The sequence below is a fragment of the Salmo salar genome, chromosome 12 (genome assembly GCF_965601325.2).
Source record: "Salmo salar chromosome 12, fSalSal1, whole genome shotgun sequence".
In the NCBI taxonomy this organism is placed as follows: Eukaryota; Metazoa; Chordata; class Actinopteri; order Salmoniformes; family Salmonidae; genus Salmo; species Salmo salar.
The window spans coordinates 52,115,950-52,137,052 of record NC_138302.1 but is presented as its reverse complement, the minus strand read 5'-3'; the positions used below and the strand labels follow the sequence as shown (position 1 = coordinate 52,137,052).

Sequence of the window (21,103 nt, the reverse complement as noted above, 5' to 3'; positions counted from 1 at the left end):
ATTTCGTTTCTTGCCCCTCATAGGCGTCAGACCCCACTGGCAAGGGAGAAGGATGGCAATTATTTTAGTGCCTGTCTGGGATTGTGGTAAAATAAACTCAATAAACTCATTGCATATGAAGTTATACAACACAGTTATACAATAGTGTCGAGGCAGAAACAGGCAGCTTCCTCTGTTGACCTGAATTTATTTAAAACGGATCATATTTAGACTATTGTCTTTATAGAGTAGGCTATTGTTGATTATGCTTATTTACTTTTAAAATATTAAGCGGATCACTTCACCATGGTGGGTAATCAGAATATTATATTTAAACATTTTCTCTCACGATGCCACGTTTTTTGCTGTCTAATGTGTTTCAGAATTGACGCTGTTTGATAGGCTATGGACATTGTGGTCCAGGTAATTTCAATAACGCATATAGGTAAATGCATATAGGCAATAGGTAAATGAACACCCTCATTTAAAAAAAAAATTAACCATTTGATTACAAGCATTAGGCCTATAATGAGATATTTCCAATCCTTTATCAAAATATGAGCAAGGAATATTATACTCTCAGGCTCATTCAAGCGGCTGCCTATACTTTACTTGAGTGGCAGCGCAGCAGTCCTATTATCCTCATACAGGCAATGTGTAACGTTTGTCTGGCGGCAGTTAGCCTATAGCTATAGCGGTTGAGAGCGTTGTACCAGTAACCGAAAGGTAGCTTGTTCAAATCCCCGAGCCGATAGATGAAAAATCTGTCGATGTTCCCTTGAGCAAGGCACTTAGCCCTAATTGCCCCTGTGAGTCTCTCTGGATAAGAGCGTCTGCTAAATGACTGAAATGTAGCTTTAATGTAAAAATGTTTGTGTCTGGAAAAATATATTTGAGAAAATGATTGTTCAATTTACAAACAGTTTACCTATTGGCTCAAAGTTGAGCATTCAAAACACTGTTGCATGACCATGGGTTATGACATGGTCCATCCATCCAAATGGATTATTGCGATATGCGCATTGTATCAATAAATCATCACGAATAGCCACCAAAACTACAATTGACCAATTCAAACCTATAACGCAAGCAAAATCGCTCACATAAATGGTGCTCTCACATAAAGGCCTATGTGTCCACCACACATTAAAATGGCCCTTATTGTAGGCTAGAATAATACAGTTATTATAACTAGGCCTATTCATATTATCATCAATCTTACTGTCGTTATTTTTGTCATGTATAGTTAGTTATTAGATATACAGTATATAGGCTATAGGAAATTCCCGTTAATGGACAAACTGACGCTCGTTTGAATTAGTTTATAACTGGGTCACATAACATTTTACAAGTTGCATTAATGCCATGACTATATTTTTCTTACGCTTGTAGCCTGCAATACAATATAAGTCACTGAACCAGAATTTGTACAGTTTGATTGAATCAGTATTTTATGTAGTTTGTGCAGTCACGCATAATCTGAGTCCACATATTGTAGAGGTTAATAACCTATACACGTTTCAAGGTCACATGCAGGATACAGCAGGTGTAATCCAGTACAGTGAAATGCTTAACGTCTGAGCTCTTTCCCAACAATGCACAATAAAGGTAGTAATATAGATACGAAAAACACGTGATATGAGTGCAAATTTAAAAAATGAACACGATAATGCAGTTACAGTGCCTTCAGAAAGTATTTATACCCCTTGACTTTTTTCACATTTTGTTGTGTTTTAGAGCCTGAATGTATGAATTTAACATGTATTAATGATTTCTTTCTCTATCGACTATCTACATACAATGCCCTATAATGACAAAGTGAAAACATGTTTTCAGAAATCTTAGTAAATTTATTGAAAATGAAGTACAGAAATATCTAATTAACATAAGTATTCCCAACCCTAAACTAATACTTTGCAGACTCAACTTTGGCAGTGATTACAGCTGTGACTCTTTCTGGGTAAGTCTCTAAGAGCTTTCCACACCTGGATTGTGCAACATTTGCTCAGTATTATTTTCATAATTCTTCAAGCTCTGTCAAATTGGTTGCTGATCATTGTTAGGCAACCATTTTCAGGTCTTGACATAGATTTTCAAGTAGATTTAAGTCTAAACTGTAACTTGGCCACTCAGGAACATTCACTGTCTCTTGGCAAGCAACTCCAGCGTAGATTTGGCCTTGTGTTTTAGGTTATTGTCCTGCTGAAAGGTGAATTCATCTCCCAGTGTCTGGTGGAAAGCAGACTGAACCAGGTTTTCCTCTAGGATTTTGTCTGTGCTTAGCTCCAGTCTGTTTCTTTTTTATCCTGAAAAACTTCCCAGTCCTTAACGATTACAAGCATACCCATAACATGATGTAGCCACCACTATGCTTGAAAATATGTGGAGTAGTACTCAGTAATGTGTTTTATTGGATATGCCCCAAACATAAAACTTTGTATTCAGGACAAAAAGTTTAGTGTCTTGTTGCAAACACAATGTATGTTTTGGAATATTTATATTCTGTATAGGCTTCCTTCTTTTCACTCTGTCAATTAGGTTAGTATTGTGGAGTAACTACAATGTTGTTGACCCATTCTCAGTTCTATCACAGCCATTAAACTCTGTAACTGTTTTAAAGTCACCATTGGCCTCTTGAGGAAATTCTTGAGCGGTTTCCTTCCTCTGTGGCAACTGAGTTAGGAAGGATGCCTGTATGTTTGTAGTGACTGGGTGTATTGATACACCATCCAAATTCTAATAAATTACTTCACCATGCTCAAAGGGATACTCATTGTCTGTTTTTTTGTAAAAACTTTTTTTTACGAAATCTACCAATAGGTGTCCTTCTTTGTGAGGCATTGGAAAACCTTACTCCCTGGTCTTTGAGGTTGAATCTGTGTTTGAAATTCATTGCTCGACTGAGGGACCTTAGAGATAATTAATTGTGTGTGTGGCGTACAGAGATGATGTAGTCGTTCAAAAATCATGTTAAACACTATCATGCAACTTATTATGTAACTTGTTAAGCATTTTTTCCCCCCTGAACTTATTTAGGCTTGCCATTACAAAGGAGTCAAATACTTATTGACTCAAGACATTTCAGATTTTCATTTGAATTTAATTTGTTAAAATTTCAAAAAACATAATTACACTTTGACATTATGGGGTATTGTGTGTAGGCCAGTGACAGCAAATCTCAATGTAATACATTTAAAATGGAGGCTGTAACAACAAAATGGGGTGTGAATACTTTCTGAAGGCACTGTATATACAGGTCTTATATACAGGGCAGTGCAGTGCAGTGCCATTATTACAATGTGCAGGTTTAGGCTAGTGGAGGGATTGATGAAAGAAGGTACATTTAGACAGGGGTAAAAGTAGCTAGTAGTAGGGTTAATACTAACGGTAATCGTAATAAACAATATAGCAGTATCAAATTATAATATTATGCCATTTTTCCATGCATAGGATTTTCAAGTAGTCTAAACTTTTATAAATTGTGTTTACACCTCCTGTTAAGTTGAGTTTATTTGAAAATATTTGAAATTGCCTTGTAACTGTAGTAAAATGAAGGCCTACTTGTAGCCTATAATTACTATGTTAATAATAGGCTACTGGTAATTCCTGCTACTACAATCCAATGCATTTAATTTTCATTATTGAGAACAATAAATCAACTGATAACACATTTTGTAGCACACAGGGAGAATGTCAACAGTTATAGCAGTAGCAGTAATGATATATGTGTAAGTTTCTGCTTTTCTTTTCTTAGTCAACCTTGTGTTCTTTTTCTTGTGTTCTGGAACGTAGCCCTGTTTCTTTGTGTTCTTGAATGTAGCCCTGTTTCTTTGTGTTCTGGAACGTAGCCCTGTTTCTTTGTGTTCTTGAATGTAGCCCTGTTTCTTTGTGTTCTGGAACGTAGCCCTGTTTCTTTGTGTTCTTGAATGTAGCCCTGTTTCTTTGTGTTCTGGAACGTAGCCCTGTTTCTTTGTGTTCTTGAATGTAGCCCTGTTTCTTTGTGTTCTGGAACGTAGCCCTGTTTCTTTGTGTTCTGGAACGTAGCCCTGTTTCTTTGTGTTCTTGAATGTAGCCCTGTTTCTTTGTGTTCTGGAACGTAGCCCTGTCTTTCATTTTTGTTCAATGATTTCACCTGTGTTCGTTTCTCACCTGGTCTCATCAGCTCCCTATTTAGATCAGTTCTTTCTGTTTGTATGGTTGCGAGGTATTGTTTGTTTTTGACTGCCTACCTGTGTTTGACCATTGTCTGTGACCACGATTCTTGCCTTCTGCGAAGGCTTATACATCTGCGGCGCTCTGCGCGTGAATCTACACCTTTATCTCCTTGAATATTCATTACAATATGCAAGGACATGAAATGTCCCTCCATGGAACACACAACCCAACACAGATGGAAATATGATGTCTGTTGCGCAGAATGCAGGCGTTTCGTTGAGATTGAATACACCTTTAAGACACTTCCTGAACGCCAGTCAAAATACTATTGCCATCATGTAATGGAATGTGAAAATGAAATTTACTCCCCCCCCAAAAATTCAAAAGAAGTGGCCATTATTTAACAACTGTGTTATACAGTTAGACCACATAGCAAAATGTCCCCCTAGCTACCAAAATGTATTGGAATGGACCTTCTGTCAAGATCACCTCTAGTTATCCATTTCCAAACATTCTGTCTGAATCAGACAAAAGTATTTCCAGATGAAATGGAAAAAAATAACACAGGTCAGAAGAGGCTAATTCGCGATTGATGGTGTTTTCTGAAGCAGCATAACCAGCATTAGATTACTTGATTAGGCAGGGTTTCCCAAACTCGGTCCTGGGACCCACCCTGTTGTGCATATTTTAGCTTTTGCCCTAGCACTACACAGCTGATTCAAATAATCAAAGCTTGATGATGAGTTGGTCATTTGAATCAACTGTGTAGTGTTAGGGCAAAAAACAAATCGTGCACCCAGGGTTGGCCCCCAGGACCACGTTTGAGAAACCCTGGATTAGGAGTAGAGCACACTTTTCTGTTTCCTTGGGTGATAAACTTCTGGCATCCACCAGGGGTCAGGAGTATATTCTGTGTAATGACTGGGTATGAATGGGAAAGGGAAAATGCTGACAGGGAAATGAAAACAGTTGTTCTATGATCTTGTACTAAACCAAATTCTGAAAGTCAAATAAACCAAATGATTATGCTCTACAAAACACGGAAATGTCCTTCAAGTAATTCTAAAGCATCTGTCTGAGAAGTACTAACAGAATGTTCCCTGAATGCCGTAAGCATTCATAAAGCATTATACACTGGTGGTAATATGCACTGTGAAACATGCTGTAAATATTCATAATAGTTCAGGGCTCCTTAAACTATATGAATGTATAAATAGCTATAATGCATTTATAAGGCAGTACAAAATGTCTCATCCAAACTGTTATCCTAATGTTCTCTAAATTCTCAGAAAATGTGACAAATATATTTTCGAACATGGCTGAACAGCTCAGGCCCTGAGTCCTGCTGGTTTTAGTTTATCTCACCCAGTGAACAGTTTTCTGTTCAAGTCTACTTTCAAGAATCTTCAAAGTTCTTCATCAGCCAGTGCAACCCTGACCAACCCTGACTAACTCTGATCCCGTGCACATAATCCAACTGACTATTTCCCAAGTGTCAGCTCGCCATCCTGGATATTCTTCTGTGCAGATCAAATGCACTTCTGAAACTACTGACCGAAAATCCACTATGACTGGATAGATTGAATACTGGCCTCAGAGAATGGTCTTTGTCTGGAATTTGAACTTTTTCAGAAATATGTTCTCTCAGGCTGTTTATGCCATATCTGTGGGTGTCAATCCTGTTATTTCCAACACACTTCATTCGCCGCTTCCCGTTGTGCCCATGTGTGCTTTGAAATGTAAAAAAAGTTAACTCTCTAATGATTGACATCAGTTAGCATAGTTGTTGGAAACAAACTGTTGCTTTATAATGCCATATCATGATAATCACATTGAATACAATTAAGTAAGTTAACATTAGAAAACAAAAAAAAAATGCATTAAAAGTGTGCAAACTACATTATACTAATGATAAGAGGAACAAAGTCTTTATTGGACATTGAATGTAATTTGGAGTTTTGCTCAACTCGAAGAGGGTGGAGTACAACGAAACACAAATCTCTGTTTATGGCCAAATTTGTCAGAGGGGTATAATTACGATTTCTGGCCAGTCATTTAGAACATTTTAAGGGAAATATTTTCTTATGTGAACTAATGAGGCAGTATTTGTTTTTAAAGACACAATAACATTGTTAATGTAATGGAAAATTGCCTGAAACCCTCATAAATTAAAGCATTAAAAGATACACAAACACTACTTCGGCAAACCTTAAGTGTAAACAAACACGTTTCTGATCTTTCTTTTTACAGACCAATTTAATTCAGCAAACCAGAGAATGATTTCTGCCACCCTTTGGCTAAATTACCGAGTTGTACAATGAGGCGCTTTGCATTTTTTTTTTTTGGTGCAATGTCACAGAACATAGATTACAAAATGATCTGCCCCCCTGATAGGTGTGAGTGTTTGTTTGCGCTTTGGCTTAATGACACAAAATAGAAGTTGGATAAGGCAAATATGTTACCCTGTAATGATTTATCAATCAGCATTGCAATTATGCTATATTAATGTGAGGACAATGGACCTCCAAACAAGCCACAGGTGGATGGTTAAAGATAAAATATATTTTTAATAAGGTTGCATGTTTTGCTAATGAAACTTAATTTCATTCTATTACAATGAAACAAGGCGCTCAACGTTTGTGTGTTCTATCGTGTGGAAAATAAAGGAGAAAATATTACAAACCTAACATTTCTGGCCTGTATGTTTTTTTTTTTTTACATTTGCAGTCGGCGTTCCAATTCGTCTCAAAGGTGTTCGATGGGGTAGAGGTCTTCCTCACTGACCTCGACAAACCATTTCTGTATGGACCTTGCTTTGTGCAGGGGGGCGTTAACATGCTGAAACAAGAAAGTTGCCACAGACTGTTGCCTTAAAGTTGGAAGCACAGAATCGTCTAAAATGTCATTGTATGCTGTAGCGTTAAGATTTCCCTTCACTAAGGTGCCTAGCCTGAACCATGAAAAACAGCCCCATCCCATTATTCCTCCTCCACTAACCTTTACAGTTGGCACAATGCATTCGAACAGGTAGCGTGTTCCTGGCATCCGCCAAACCCAGATTCATCTGTTGCACTGCCAGATGGTGAGGTGTGATTCATCACTCCAGAGAACGCGTTTCCACTGCTCCAATGGTGGCAAGCTTTACACCATTCCAGCAGACGCTTGGCATTGCGCATGATGATTTTAGGCTTGTGTGCAGCCGCTCGGCCATGGAAACCAAACTGACTTGTTGGAAAGGTGGCATCCTATGGTGGTACCACGTTGAAAGTCACTGAGCTCTTCAGTAAGGCTATTCTACTGCCAATGTTTGTCTATGGAGATTGCATGGCGGTTTGCACAATTTTATACACCTGTAGCAACGGTGTGGCTGAAATAGCCAAATCCACTAATTTGAGGTGGTGTACACATACTTTTGTATATATAGTGTATGCTACTGTATCACACTAGATACTTCTACTACATTGTCTCTGGTATAGGGTTCCTTCCTTTAAAGCAATCTGGACAGTTGACCTAATTGGACTACAATATTCTGCATAGGCGAGGTGTACGAACTATGCTAACACAGTGCTTTCGGAAAGTATTCAGACCCCAAGACTTTTTCCACATTTTGTTATGTTACAGCCTTATTGTAAAATGGATTCAATGTTTTTTTTCCCTCGTCGATCTACAAACAGTACTCCATAATGACAACAAAAACATTTTTGGGTTGAAATTTTGCACATTTATTAAAAATAAAACAGAAATACAGCATTTACATAAGTATTCAGACCCTTTACTCAGTACTTTGTTGAAGCACCTTTGGCAGCGATTACAGCCTCGAGTCTTCTTGGGTACAACGCTATAAGCTTGGCAGATCTGTATTTGGGGAGTTTCTCCCATTATTTACTGCAGATCCTCTGAAGCTCTGTCAGGTTGGATGGGGAGCGTCGCTGCACAGCTATTTTCAGGTCTCTCCAGAGATGTTCGATCCAAGCTCTGGCTGGGCCAGTCAAGGACATTGTCCCGAAGCCACTCCTGTGTTTTCTTGGCTGAGTGCTTAGGGTCGTTGTCGCCCCAGTCAGGTCCTAAGCACTCTGGAGTAGGTTTTCATCAAGGATCACTTTGTACTTTGCTCTGTTCATCTTTCCCTCGATCCTGACTAGTCTCCCAGTCCTTGCCGCTGAAAAACATCCCCACAGCATGAGGCTGCCATAACCATGCTTCCCCCTTAGGGGTGGTGCCAGGCTTCCTCCAGACGTGACGCTTGGCATTCTGGCCTAAAGAGTTCGATCTTGGTTTCATCAGACCAGAGAATCTTGTTTCTCATGGTCTGAGAGTCCTTTAGGTGCCTTTTGGCAAACTCTTCTCATGTGCTGATTAGTGGCTTCCGTCTGGCCACTCTAACACAAATGCCTAATTGGTGGAGTGCTGCAAGAGATGGTTGTCCTTCTGGAAGTTTCTCCCATCTACACAGAGGAACTCTGGAGCTCTGTCAGAGTGACCATCAGGTTCTTGGTCACCTCCCTGACCAAGGCCCTTCTCCCCCGATTGCTCAGTTTGGCTACACAACCAGCTCTAGGAAGAGTCTTGGTGGTTCCAAACTTCTGTCTTTTAAGAATGATGGAGGACACTGTGTTCTTGGGGACCTTCAATGCTGCATAAGTATTTTGGTACACTTCCCCAGATCTGTGCCTCGACACAATCCTATCTCGGAGTTCTACGGACAATTCCTTCGACCTCATGGGTTGGTTTTTGCTCTGACATGCACTGTCAACTGTGGGACCTTATATAGACAGGTGTGTGCCTTTCAAAATCATGTCCAATCAATTGAATTTACCACAGGTGGACTCCAATCAAGTTGTAGAATCATCTCAAGGAGGATCAATGGAAACAGGATATACCTAAACTCAATTTCTTGTCTTATAGCAAAGGGTCTAAATAAAAGGGGAAAGGGGGATACCTAGTCAGTTGTACAACTGAATGCATTCAACTGAAATGTGTCTTTCGCATTTAACCCAACCCTTCTGAATCAGAGAGGTGTGGAGGGCTGTCTTAAATTGACATCCACGTCTTCGGCGCCCGGGGAACAGTGGGATAACTGCCTTGCTCAGTGGCAGAACGACAGATTTTTAGCATGTCAGCTCGGGGATTCGATCCATCAACCTTTCGGGAATACTTATGCAAATAAGGTATTTCTGTTTGAAATTTTTATAAATTTGCTAAAAATTCTACACACGTTTTGGTTTTGACATTATGGGTATTGTGTGTAGATTGATGAGATTATTCTTTTTTAAATCCATTTCAGAATAAGGCAGTTACGTAACCAAATGTAGAAAAAGGGAAGGGGTCTGAATACTTTCCACTGTAGCTCCAACCATGCCTCAGCTCCACTGCGATGTCTACCTTTAAAGGAGTTTCCACCATGTATCTATTAATCAATCACAGATCTACAAGGGCAAAGAGGGGAACAACAATCCACCAATCATATACAGTTGAAGTCGGAAGTTTACATACACCTTAGCCAAATACATTTACAAATACAACTCAGTTTTTCACAATTCCTGTTTTTCACAATTCCAGTAAAAATTCCCTGTCTTAGGTCAGTTAGGATCACCACTTTATTTTAAGAATGTGAAATATCTGAATAATAGTAGAGATAATGATTTATTTCAGTTTTTATCACTTTCATTACATTCCCAGTGGGTCAGAAGTTTACATTCACTCTATTAGTATTTGGTAGCATTGCCTTTAAATTGTTTAACTTGGGTCAAATGTTTCGGGTAGCCTTCCACAAGCTTCCCACAATAAGTTGGGAACTTTGGAAGTATGCTTGGGGTCACTGTCCATTTGGAAGACCCATTTGCTTCCAAGCTTTAACTCCCTGACTGATGTCTTGAGATGCTGCTTCAATATATCCACATCATTTTTCTTCCTTATGATGCCACCTATTTTGTGAAGTGCACCAGTCCCTCCTGCAGCAAAGCACCCCCACAACATGATGATGCCACCCCCGTGCTTCACTGTTGGCATGGTGTTCTTCAGCTTGCAAGCCTCCCCCTTTTTCCTCCAAACATAATGATTGTCATTATGGCCAAACAGTTCTATTTTTGTTTCATCAGACATGAGGACATTTCTCCAAAAAGTACGATCTTTGTCCCCATGTGCAGTTGCAAACCGTAGTCTGGCTTTTTTATGGCGGTTTTGGAGCACTGGCTTCTTCCTTGCTGAGCAGCCTTTCAGGTTATGTCAATATAGAACTCGTTTTACTGTGGATATAGATACTTTTGTACCTGTTTCCTCCAGCATCTTCACAAGGTCCTTTGCTGTGGTTCTGGGATTGATTTGCACTTTTCGCACCAAAGCACGTTCATCTCTAGGAGACAGAACGCGTCTGATGACTGCGTGGTTCCATGGTGTTTATACTTGCGTACTATACTTTGTACAGATGAACGTGGTACGTTCAGGCATTTGGAAATTGCTCCCAAGGATGAACCAGACTTGTGGAGGTCTACAATTTTCTTTCTGAGGTCTTGGCTGATTTCTTTTGATTTTCCTATGATGTCAAGCAAAGAGCGTTTGAAGGTAGGTCTTGAAATACATCCACAGGTACACCTCCAACTGAATCAAATGGTGTCAATTAGCCTATCAGAAGCTTCTAAAGCCATGAAATAATGTTCTGGAATTTTCTAAGCTGTTTAAAGGCACAGTCAACTTAGTGTATGTAAACTTCTGACCCACTGGAATTGTGATACAGTGAATTATAAGTGAAATAATCTGTCTGTAAACAATTGTTGGAAAAATTACTTGTGTCATGCACAAAGTAGATGTCCTAACCAACTTGCCAAAACTATAGTTTATTAAAACCTCTTTGGCGAAGGTGGGTCGCTACAACATCTGGTGAAATTGGAGAGCGCCAAATTCAAATGACAGAAATAGTAATAATAAACATTCATGAAAATACAAGTGTTATACATCGGTTAAAAGATTAACTTCTTGTTAATCCAGCCGCTTTGTCAGATTTCAAAAAGGCTTTACGGCGAAAGCATAACATGCTATTTTCTGAGGACAGCGCCCCGCACACAAAAGCATACAAACATTTTCCAACCATGCAGATGAGTCACGAAAGTCAGAAATAGCAATAAAATAAATCACTTACCTTTGAAGATCTTCATCTGGTTGCAATCACAAGGTTCCCATCTACATAACAAATGGTCCTTTTGTTCGATAAAGTCCTTCTTTATATCCCAAAAACTGTTTTGTTGGCGCGTTTTGTTCAGTAATCCACTTGCTCAAAGGCGGTCAAAACATGCAGACGAATACATCCTAATAGTAAAGTTCGTCGAAACATGTCAAACGATGTTCAAAACTAATCCTCAGGGTGTCAATTATCTAAATAATCGATAATATTTCAACCGGAAAATAGCGTATTCAATAGAAAGGAAAAAGAACGAAGGGCGCGAAAACCAGTACTGCATGATTCCATAGACCCCTGACCAAAAGGTATTTTTCTTTGTAGTTTTTCAGAAAACAAGCCTGAAACAATGTCTGAAGACTGTTGACATCTAGTGGAAGCCATAGGAACTGCAATCTGGGCCCTAACCCATTACATTGTCAATAGGCATTCAATGGTAAACCACTCACATAAAAAAAATCCCACTTCCTTGATGGATTTTCCTCAGGTTTTTGCCTGCCATATAAGTTCTGTAATACTCACAGACATTATTTTAACAGTTTTAGAAACTTCAGGGGGTTTTCTATCCAATGCTACCAAGTATATGCATATCCAGGCAGTTTACTTTGGGCATGTCAGTCATCCGAAATTCCGACCAAAAACCAGTATGCCAAAGAAGTTAACAAGAAATTTGTGGAGTGGTTGAAAAACTAGTTTTAATGACTCCAACCTAAGTGTATGTAAACTTCCGACTTCAACTGTAGATCATTGTTGCAGACCGATTTACACAAAAACTGACCAAAAACGATGACAAACAATAGCCTACGTCAGTGGAGAAAGAAATGAAAGAAAAGTTTGCCACTGCATTTAAACAAACAGTAAATATTTTAGAAATACAACATTGGTGAAGTTACTTGATGGTCGCCTTGGACCCCCAAAGCCTCTCCAAACATAAACCATCTGAAAACAACTCTAATCAAAACGGCATTACAGTAGAGGCATAACTTTACAAAAACATTTGTGAACATCATTGTCAAATATAAAAACACTGATAACCAAACTCAACACACATACCTTCTCTGCATGGTCACAAAATGGTTATCCTCAAAGAAGTTCAATTGTGCAGCAAAGCCACAGCATACACAACAATTGACGTTCAGAATAAAGCACTCACCTGCACAGGTCAGTTTAAAAAATAAAAATAATTCTACCTATCCCACCCTAACTAGGGTCCCTTGAGAAACATTTGGAAAACGTTGGTTCCCATCCTATCACATAGATGAATACTCCCATAGTAAACGAGAGGCTGATGACGTACGAATGAGAAGAGTAAAAAGTGGCAAGAAAGCCATCTATCTTGCCACAACCTAGTCCAAAAGCTCTATCCCAAGACCCAACTTTAACCGATCAATTTTCTTCCTCAAAGTCCCCACACACGGTCCATTTCTTTCCTTGAAGCACGTTTTATTAGCCAGATAATGATCATTTTGCACCAAAAAAAAACAAGTTAGACAGGCCCACTGGACTAAAAATGACCAGCTCATCTGGGATTTGCCCGAAATGCCAGATGGCCAGTTTACTTTGGTGTAGTACAAGTGACACTGTAATTAGGCAACTCTAGTAACAACATTGTATAATCAAATACTGTAGTACTTCAGCTTCCCAGCAGAGGGTAGGGCAGCATAATCAAAATATTTTGAATGGTGGAGAAAGCCATTATGGTTGTATAACTGGGTGTCTGCATTTGAACTATGAATTTCTCTATTTGTGAATTATAACTGTATCTATAGTTCCTCATCTTCACTTTCAATAGTGCAGCTTGAGTCTTCCTCAATACTTATTCATGTGCAAGATTGATGTATTCTTAAGTATCAAATATGTCAAAAAAGTATCATACATTTTCCCAGTTTCCCTTTGGAACAAATGTAATATACAACTGGTAAAAGAAGATACAGTGGATTTTGGTTCACAACAGCTGACAAGCAATATCAGTTTACAAAATCACCTAGATTTCAAGGGGCTAGCAAGAAAGAGAATGAGCAAGAGGTTATGGTTTGCAGAGACGTCATGCCCATATTAGGCACAGGGGCACGTGCCCCCTCAGATTTGTCCTGTTTAAAAAAATAAAATACAAATCATACTACTAGCCATTAGATACCAAGAAGCCATTTCAGGTTATCAATCACGTTAGAGTAGCTAGCTTGTTTAACTATCTTAGTTGGCATGCCTGCTGGCAAGATTGGTAGAGTTTAGAAAAGCAAGCAGTAACTAAATGTACTGAATGAGACTCACATTCCTTTCAATCATTTATCTAGATTTTAGCAGAGAAGCATACTTAGTTTCTTAAAAAAAAAAAAACACCAGTCAGAAAGATACAGACAGTTCAAGAGGTATGCTTAGATATGCAGAAATATTCATCTATTTTTTGTTTTATTTGAATGATTATGGCTCTAGATTTCGGGAAAAAGCATTTGCAGGCTTTGGAAAAATGCGAAGTTCTCCAATTTAAGGACAGGGGCAGAGACCCTCCAGACCACCCCCCAGAAATCATGACACTTTTTGCCCCCTCACATTGGGGTAAGTGACGCCCCTGATGGTTTGTATAAGATCTATATTTCCAGTGTTGGGGAGCAGTAAACTACAACTAGTAATTTAACTACATTTTGCAGTAGCTTGGTGGTAGCTGAACTAAAATCTAGGTCGTTTTTTCAGTAGTTAACTACATTTTGCAGTAGTTTGGTGGTAGTTGAACTAAAGTCTAATCTAGGTAGTGTTTTCAGTAGTTAACTATATTTTGCAGTAGCTTGGTGGTTGTTGAACTAAAATCTAGGTAGTGTTTCCAGTAGTTAACTACATTTTGCAGTAGCTTGGTGGTAGTTGAACTAAAGTCTAATCTAGGTAGTGTTTCCAGTAGTCATTGACAAAAGATTGTACTGTGCAGCCGTCTTCATCGACTTGGCCAAGGCTTTCGACTCTTGTCAATCACCGTATTCTTATCGGCAGACTCAACAGCCTTGGTTTCTCAAATGATGGCCTCGCCTGGTTCACCAACTACTTCTCAGACAGAGTTCAGTGTGTCAAATCGGAGGGCCTGTTGTCCGGACCTCTGGCAGTCTCTATGGGGGTACCACAGGGTTCAATTCTCGGGCCGACTCTTTTCTCTGTATATATCAACGATGTCGCTCTTGCTGCGGGTGATTCCCTGATCCGCCTCTACTCAGACGACACCATTCTTTATACATCTGGCCCTTCTTTGGATACTGTGTTAACAAACCTCCAAACGAGCTTCAATGCCATACAACACTCCTTCCGTGGCCTCCAACTGCTCTTAACCGCTAGTAAAACTAAATGCATGCTTTTCAACCATTCGCTGCCCGCACCCGCCCGCTCGACTAGCATCACTACCCTGGGCGGTTCTGACTTAGAATATGTGGACAACTTCAAATACCTAGGTGTCTGGCTAGACTGTAAACTCTCCTTCCAGACTCATATTAAACATCTCCAATCCAAAATGAAATCTAGAATCCGCCTTCTATTTTGCATCAAAGCATCCTTCACTCACGCCGCCAAACATACCCTAGTAAAACTGACTATCCTACCGATCCTCAACTTCGGCGATGTCATTTACAAAATAGCCTCCAACACTCTACTCAGCAAACCGAATGCAGTCTATCACTGTGCCATCCGTTTTGTCACCAAAGCCCCATATACCACCCACCACTGCGACCTGTATGCTCTAGTCGGCTGGCCCTCGCTACATATTCGTCGCCAGACCCACTGGCTCCAGGTCATCTATAAGTCTGCGCTAGGTAAAGCTCTGCCTTATCTCAGCTCACTGGTCACAATAACAACACCCACCCATAGCACGTGCTCCAGCAGGTATATCTCACTGGTCATCCCCAAAGCCAACACCTCCTTTGGCCGCCTTTCCTTCCAGTTCTCTGCTGCCAATAACTGGAACGAATTGCAAAAATTGCTGAAGATGGAGACTTATATTTCCCTCACTAACTTTAAACATCAGCTATCCGAGCAGCTAACCGATCGCTGCAGCTGTACATAGCCCATCTGTAAATAGCCCATCCAATCTACCTACCTCATCCCCATATTGTTTTTTATTTACTTTTCTGCTCTTTTGCACACCAGTATTTCTACTTGCACATCATCATCTGCACATCTATCACTCCAGTGTTAATTTGCTAACTTGTAATTACTTGCTACTATTGGCCTATTTATTGCCTTACCTCCTCACACCATTTACACACACTGTATATAGACTTTCTTTTTTTCTATTGTGTTATTGACTGTACGCTTGTTTATTCCATGTGTAACTCTGTGTTGTTGTTTGTGTCACACTGCTTTGCTTTATCTTGGCCAGGTCGCAGGTCTAAATGAGAACATGTTCTCAACTAGCCTACCTGGTTAAATAAAGGTGAAACAAATAAAAATAATAATTGTTAACTTCATTTTACAGTAGCTTGGTGGTAGTTGAACTACAGTTTAATCTAGGTAGTGCTTTCAGTAGTTAACTACATTTCTTTGCCGTGTAGCTAACTACTGTAATGGGCAATAATTTCCTTTATTCTTCGGCATCAGACCTGCCTAATTCTCACTTGAAACAGTTTTTTGTGTTTAATAGGCTAATTTACATATTCTGTTGACATATGACCCGATAGTGATATGTCTTGAAAGTTGTAGTCTATGACATTTCAGATGTACATACTTTATGAACAATCTTCATGAAATAATTTGGATGTAGTGATCTACTTTTTCAAAGCTACTTCAGTTAAGGAAACTACTCTGAACAAAAATACAAACGCAACATGTAAAGTGTTGGTCCCATGTTTTATGAGCTGAAATAAAAGATCTCCGAAATTTTACATATGCACAAAAAGTTATTTTGCTCAACTTTTGTGCACAAATTTGTTTACATCGCTGTTAGTAAGCATTTCTTATTTGCCAAGATAATCCATCCACCTGAAAGGTGTGGCATATCAAGAAGCTGATTTGTAAGTCGCTCTGGATAAGAGCGTCTGCTAAATGACTTAAATGTAAATGTTAAATGTAAACAGCATGATCATTACACAGGTGCACCTTGTGCTAGGGACAATAAAAGGCCACCCTAAAATGTGTAGTTTTACACAACACAATGCCACAGATGTCTCAAGTTTTGAGGGAGCGTGCAATTGGCATGCTGACTGTAGGAATGTCCACCAGAGCTGTTGCCAGAGAATTGAATGTTAATTTCTCTACCAGCATCATTTTAGAGAATTTGACAGTTCGTCCTACCGGCCTCACAACCGCAGATCACGTGTATGGCGTCGTGTGGGCGAGCGGTTTGCTGATGTCAACGTTGTGAACAGAGTAGCCCATGGTGGCGGTGGGGTTATGGTATGGGCAGGCATAAGCTACCGACAATAAACACAATTGCATTTTATCGATGGCAATTTGAATGCACAAAGATACCGTGACAAAATCCTGAGGCCTATATTTTTTAAGGTGTCTGTGACCAACAGATGCACATCCGTATTCCCAGTCATGTGAAATCCATAGATTAGGGCCTAATGAATGTATTAAACTGACTGATTCCCTTATATTAACTGTAACTCAGTAAAACCTTTGAAATTGTTGCATGTTGCATTTATATTTTTGTTCAGTACATATTTTCCTTAATGGTAGCTTTAGTGTAGTTTAACTTCTTCAACTGTGAAGTATTTGGTAGCTTGGTAAACTATATTTTCCGAGTAGCTTCCCCAACAATGTAGATTTCCTGCCACAGTCAATCAGTTGGTAGAGCATGGTGTTTGCAATGGTGTTTGCAACGCCAGGGTTGTGGGTTCGATTGTGGGTTCGATTCCCACGGGGGGCCAGTACGGGCAACAACAAAAAAAATGTATGAAATGTCGCTCTGGATAAGATCGTCTGCTAAATGACTAAAATGTAAATGTTTTATGAGTAGTAACTTTTGCAAAGTCATCATGTAACAAAAGATATAATGGGAAAACCGTGTTTCAGTATTGTGGTAAGTCAGTAATAGATTGTTAAGTAAAGTTCAGAATTTGCTGGCTTCTTTTCAACACATTTAGGTACGTAAAGGGACATTTCAAAACAAAATCTAAGTTTGTCAGACTTACAGTCAGGATAAAACAGAGATGGAGTCTTGATGTTGGTCACATAAATGCAGTCTTGGTCTGGGATTCAATAGTGTCTGGGCCTGGGTTGGCACCCAATGTCTTGGTCTGTTGATCATGGTTTGTGTAGTCTTTCAACTCACGTGGTCAAGATACACCAGTGAGTGCCATCTCTTGTAAGAGTGGCAACTTAAAACTGCCAGGGAACCTTGTTTTTTCAATACGGTTGCTTATTTTTCACACATTTTAAGAGGGCTGGTCTTAGTCTTGTTTAGTTCACATTTTAACTGTCTTTATCTCATCAAGGAGTTGGGTTTGAGTCTCTAGAGTGTTGACTCCATTTTTGTGAGAAACTGTGACTTTGTCTGAATCTTAACAGTTTTGAGAAACATTGTCCGACTCTCAAAACAACCAATATTTAAAGGCAAGCACAAGAGATAAAGTTGAATCATACCAGTGAATGGTAAAGGTAAGGGTTAGGGGGTTGGGATAATGTAAAAAAACCAAAAACACACCTGGATTGGAACTGCCACTGCCAATCACCAGTCCTGCATGTTACGCCCACTGCCACCCCCAGCCAACATCCTTGCACGGCATTTCCTATTTTCACTCACAATGCAAATTCAATATCAAAACTCACTCGACTGTCTTGCAATATTAGAAGAAAATCAATTGTGTTTGTGCTTGCTGCTCACACACCACATTTGAAAACTCACAGGCACCAAAAAGAGATATAGTTGTTTTATTACAAACATATAAGGAATACACTACACAAACGTATATATTGATCCAATTACATAGAAAACGCGATCATGATTAAGTTTAGCCTACATCAAAACAAGATACACAACTAAAGGTTAAAGAGTAGGCCTATTCATACAATCAAACAACAAGCATGAGGTAATCATTCTGTTCTCAGGGGTGTACAGGCTGGGAACTAGGTAGGTGCAAGCCTGAAGACAGCTTAGTAGTACGAAGGGTTATGGAAGCAAACAACATATTTGGATAAATTAGGCATTCCCTTTCGAACAGTATGGTAAGTAAGCAGCGGTAAGCGAGGCTCACAAACATTTCTTATTGGTTTATTATTGTAAGGTTTTCATTGGAATGGCTGGTATTCAGCAAATTTCCTGTGGAAAGTTCTCCACCACTTGGTGGAATGTAACCAGACACATGCCATCTAACATGAGACTTCACCAATAACATCAACTCTGTAGGCCACCACTACATAGGTTAGAAAATAAACAGCGTTGGCATGTTTTCCCACTATAGTTGTGTGTTGTGTGTGATGTTATGTATGTGTGTGTGTGTGATTTTGAGTGAAACAGGGTTTACATACCCTCACACTTCCATTCATGTGTGTGTGTGTGAGACGTGCACTGTTGCGCTGTTTGCACATGTGAGTGTGCGTGTGTTTGTCTCTGGATGGGCTCATCTCTTCTCTTCCACCAGCAGCTGGAGCCTGTCCTCTCCGTAGCGAGGGGTACTCTGTCCAGTCTCAATGGCCTCACAGTCATCTGTGAAATACACTAGGTCCTGTGGGGAGGTCAAACAGTCAGACCTTGGCATACACAATATCTTCAGCTGCAGAATGTGGGTGAAAGGATGAGCAAAACTGAGGAAACGTTGGCAGACAATAAACTAAATGAGCAGAAGTAATCACGTTATTTTTTATATTGAATTGAACTCTGGCCTGTAATTCCTTAGCTTGGTTCCAGAAATGCCATCTCGTCAACTCATGTCATTGTCATTATAAGGGTTGGCATGGCAGAACAGATCTGGAAAGAGGCTAGTCATTTCCTGCACCACATACAGAATAGGCTATGACAGATCTTTTTTTATTTTAATAATTCTCTGGGTATGAGAGACAGCATGGTTCATTCTTCTGCATAGCTAAGCACACACATACCCGATAACAGATTCTGTTGATAATTGTGTAGAGGTTGTTGACTTTGCGCTTTAACAACACGATCCTGGGTCGCTCTCTGCAGTACCGTGTAGGAAGGTTCTCCACAACATAGAGGAAGTCACGGAGCTTGGTCACGATGCACGAATTCTACAGGGAAATAACAAAGACATTGTTTAACCTATAGCTCAATGAATATTATAATATATCGATTCAAAAGTTACACAGAAACAGTTTCAGATACTGGTGTACAACAACTGTTTCATATTCATTTAAATTGATCGGAAAGTTTCATTTTTCAGCTTTGATATCGGCATCCAATCACATTATGGAATGCATCCATCTTCTAATCTACATCAAACATGCATATTGCATCACAAACACATTACAGTTAATGCAATATAACCCAAATGAGACGTCAAATCAGATTCTGGTTCCCTCTGTCGACCTTTTCTTCAATACTGGTATGACGTCCGAGAATCAATATTTTGTTCAGATAAATTACATGGTGTTAAACTTACGTGCACATCCAGAAACATCTTGGGCAGAATCTCCACGCAGGTTTTCTACGGAATAAAACGTCTAAATGAGAAAACATTTGGATACATAAGAAAATAACTGTTTTTAATCAAAAAATGAAATTGAAATAGCACACCGTGAGATGATAATTGTGTAGTTTTTCCAAAAGGTCCATTATTTCCTTGCTCAAGCCAAGCACTCGGGAGTAGCATGTCGGTGGTGCACAATCTGCTAACCAAATAAAACTAAAGAAACAAAAGAAAGGTGCGAGTCTCATCTTTCTACCCGTTGTTGCATCGGTTAAAAAAAGGCTTCTTCTGTAGAGGCAACTACGCTTGGGCTTTACAAAACGAGTGTGTTCTTTGTCGAGCAACTTTGCAGTTTGTAGTTGGGAGTGACAAAACAAAAAAAAGAGATGACGACGTCGAATATCCACTAAGCGCAACATAACTGGATATGAAACTTATGACGCGCTCCTATGCATTTTGGAAACGTAAAATTTCTTCCAGGTATCAACATCCTTCAGGATGACAACAAAGTGTATCATCCCATGCTGTAACAATCCACATGTCACTATCAAAATAAATGTAAGCACATGTTGGCAGTGGTGGAAAAAGTACCCAATTGTCATACTTAAGTAAAAGTAAATATACATTATTAGAAAATGACTCAAGTAAAAGTGAAAGTCACCCAGTAAAATACTACTTGAGTAAAAGTATAAAAGTTGTTGGTTTTAAATATACTTTAGTATAAAAATACATGTAGTTGCTAAAATATACTTAAGTATCAAAAGTAAAAGTATGAATAATAAAACATTCCTTATATTAAGCAAACCAGATGGCACAATGTTCTTGTTTTTTTTATATATATACGTAGAGCCAGGGTCATACTCCAACATTCAGACATGTTTAGTGAGTTCGCCAAATCAGAGACAGTAGGATGACCAGGGATGTTCTCTTGATACGTGTATGAATTTGACTATTTTCTGTCCTGCTATGCATTCAAAATGTAACGAGTACTTTTGGGTGTCGGCAGGGGCGAAAATCTGATATCCACTTTGGAGGGGACAATTACATGACATTTTCACAAGAGCAATTCCTGAGGAGGACACCAAAAGTAGTGCTGTAACACATAGCCTACGTTTAATATGGTAAATGTATATTGAGGAACCAAAGAAATAAGGTGTTTGCCGTACTCCTAACTACCGGTACCCAAAACTACACAACTAATCACAACAGCAATAACATTGCCTTTAACAAATCTTAG

General features: G+C 39.3%; 1 protein-coding gene across 1 annotated transcript; it reads right to left on the bottom strand.

The window, feature by feature from the left end:
* Positions 1-18,139: 18,139 nt before the first annotated feature.
* On the bottom strand, positions 18,140-20,194 carry cytl1 (cytokine like 1). The gene is given in 4 exon segments (NM_001146509.1): positions 18,140-18,948; positions 19,322-19,468; positions 19,840-19,884; positions 19,974-20,194. Coding segments are annotated over 4 exon segments (438 nt in total). The 5' UTR covers positions 20,115-20,194; the 3' UTR covers positions 18,140-18,843.
* Positions 20,195-21,103: the final 909 nt, after the last annotated feature.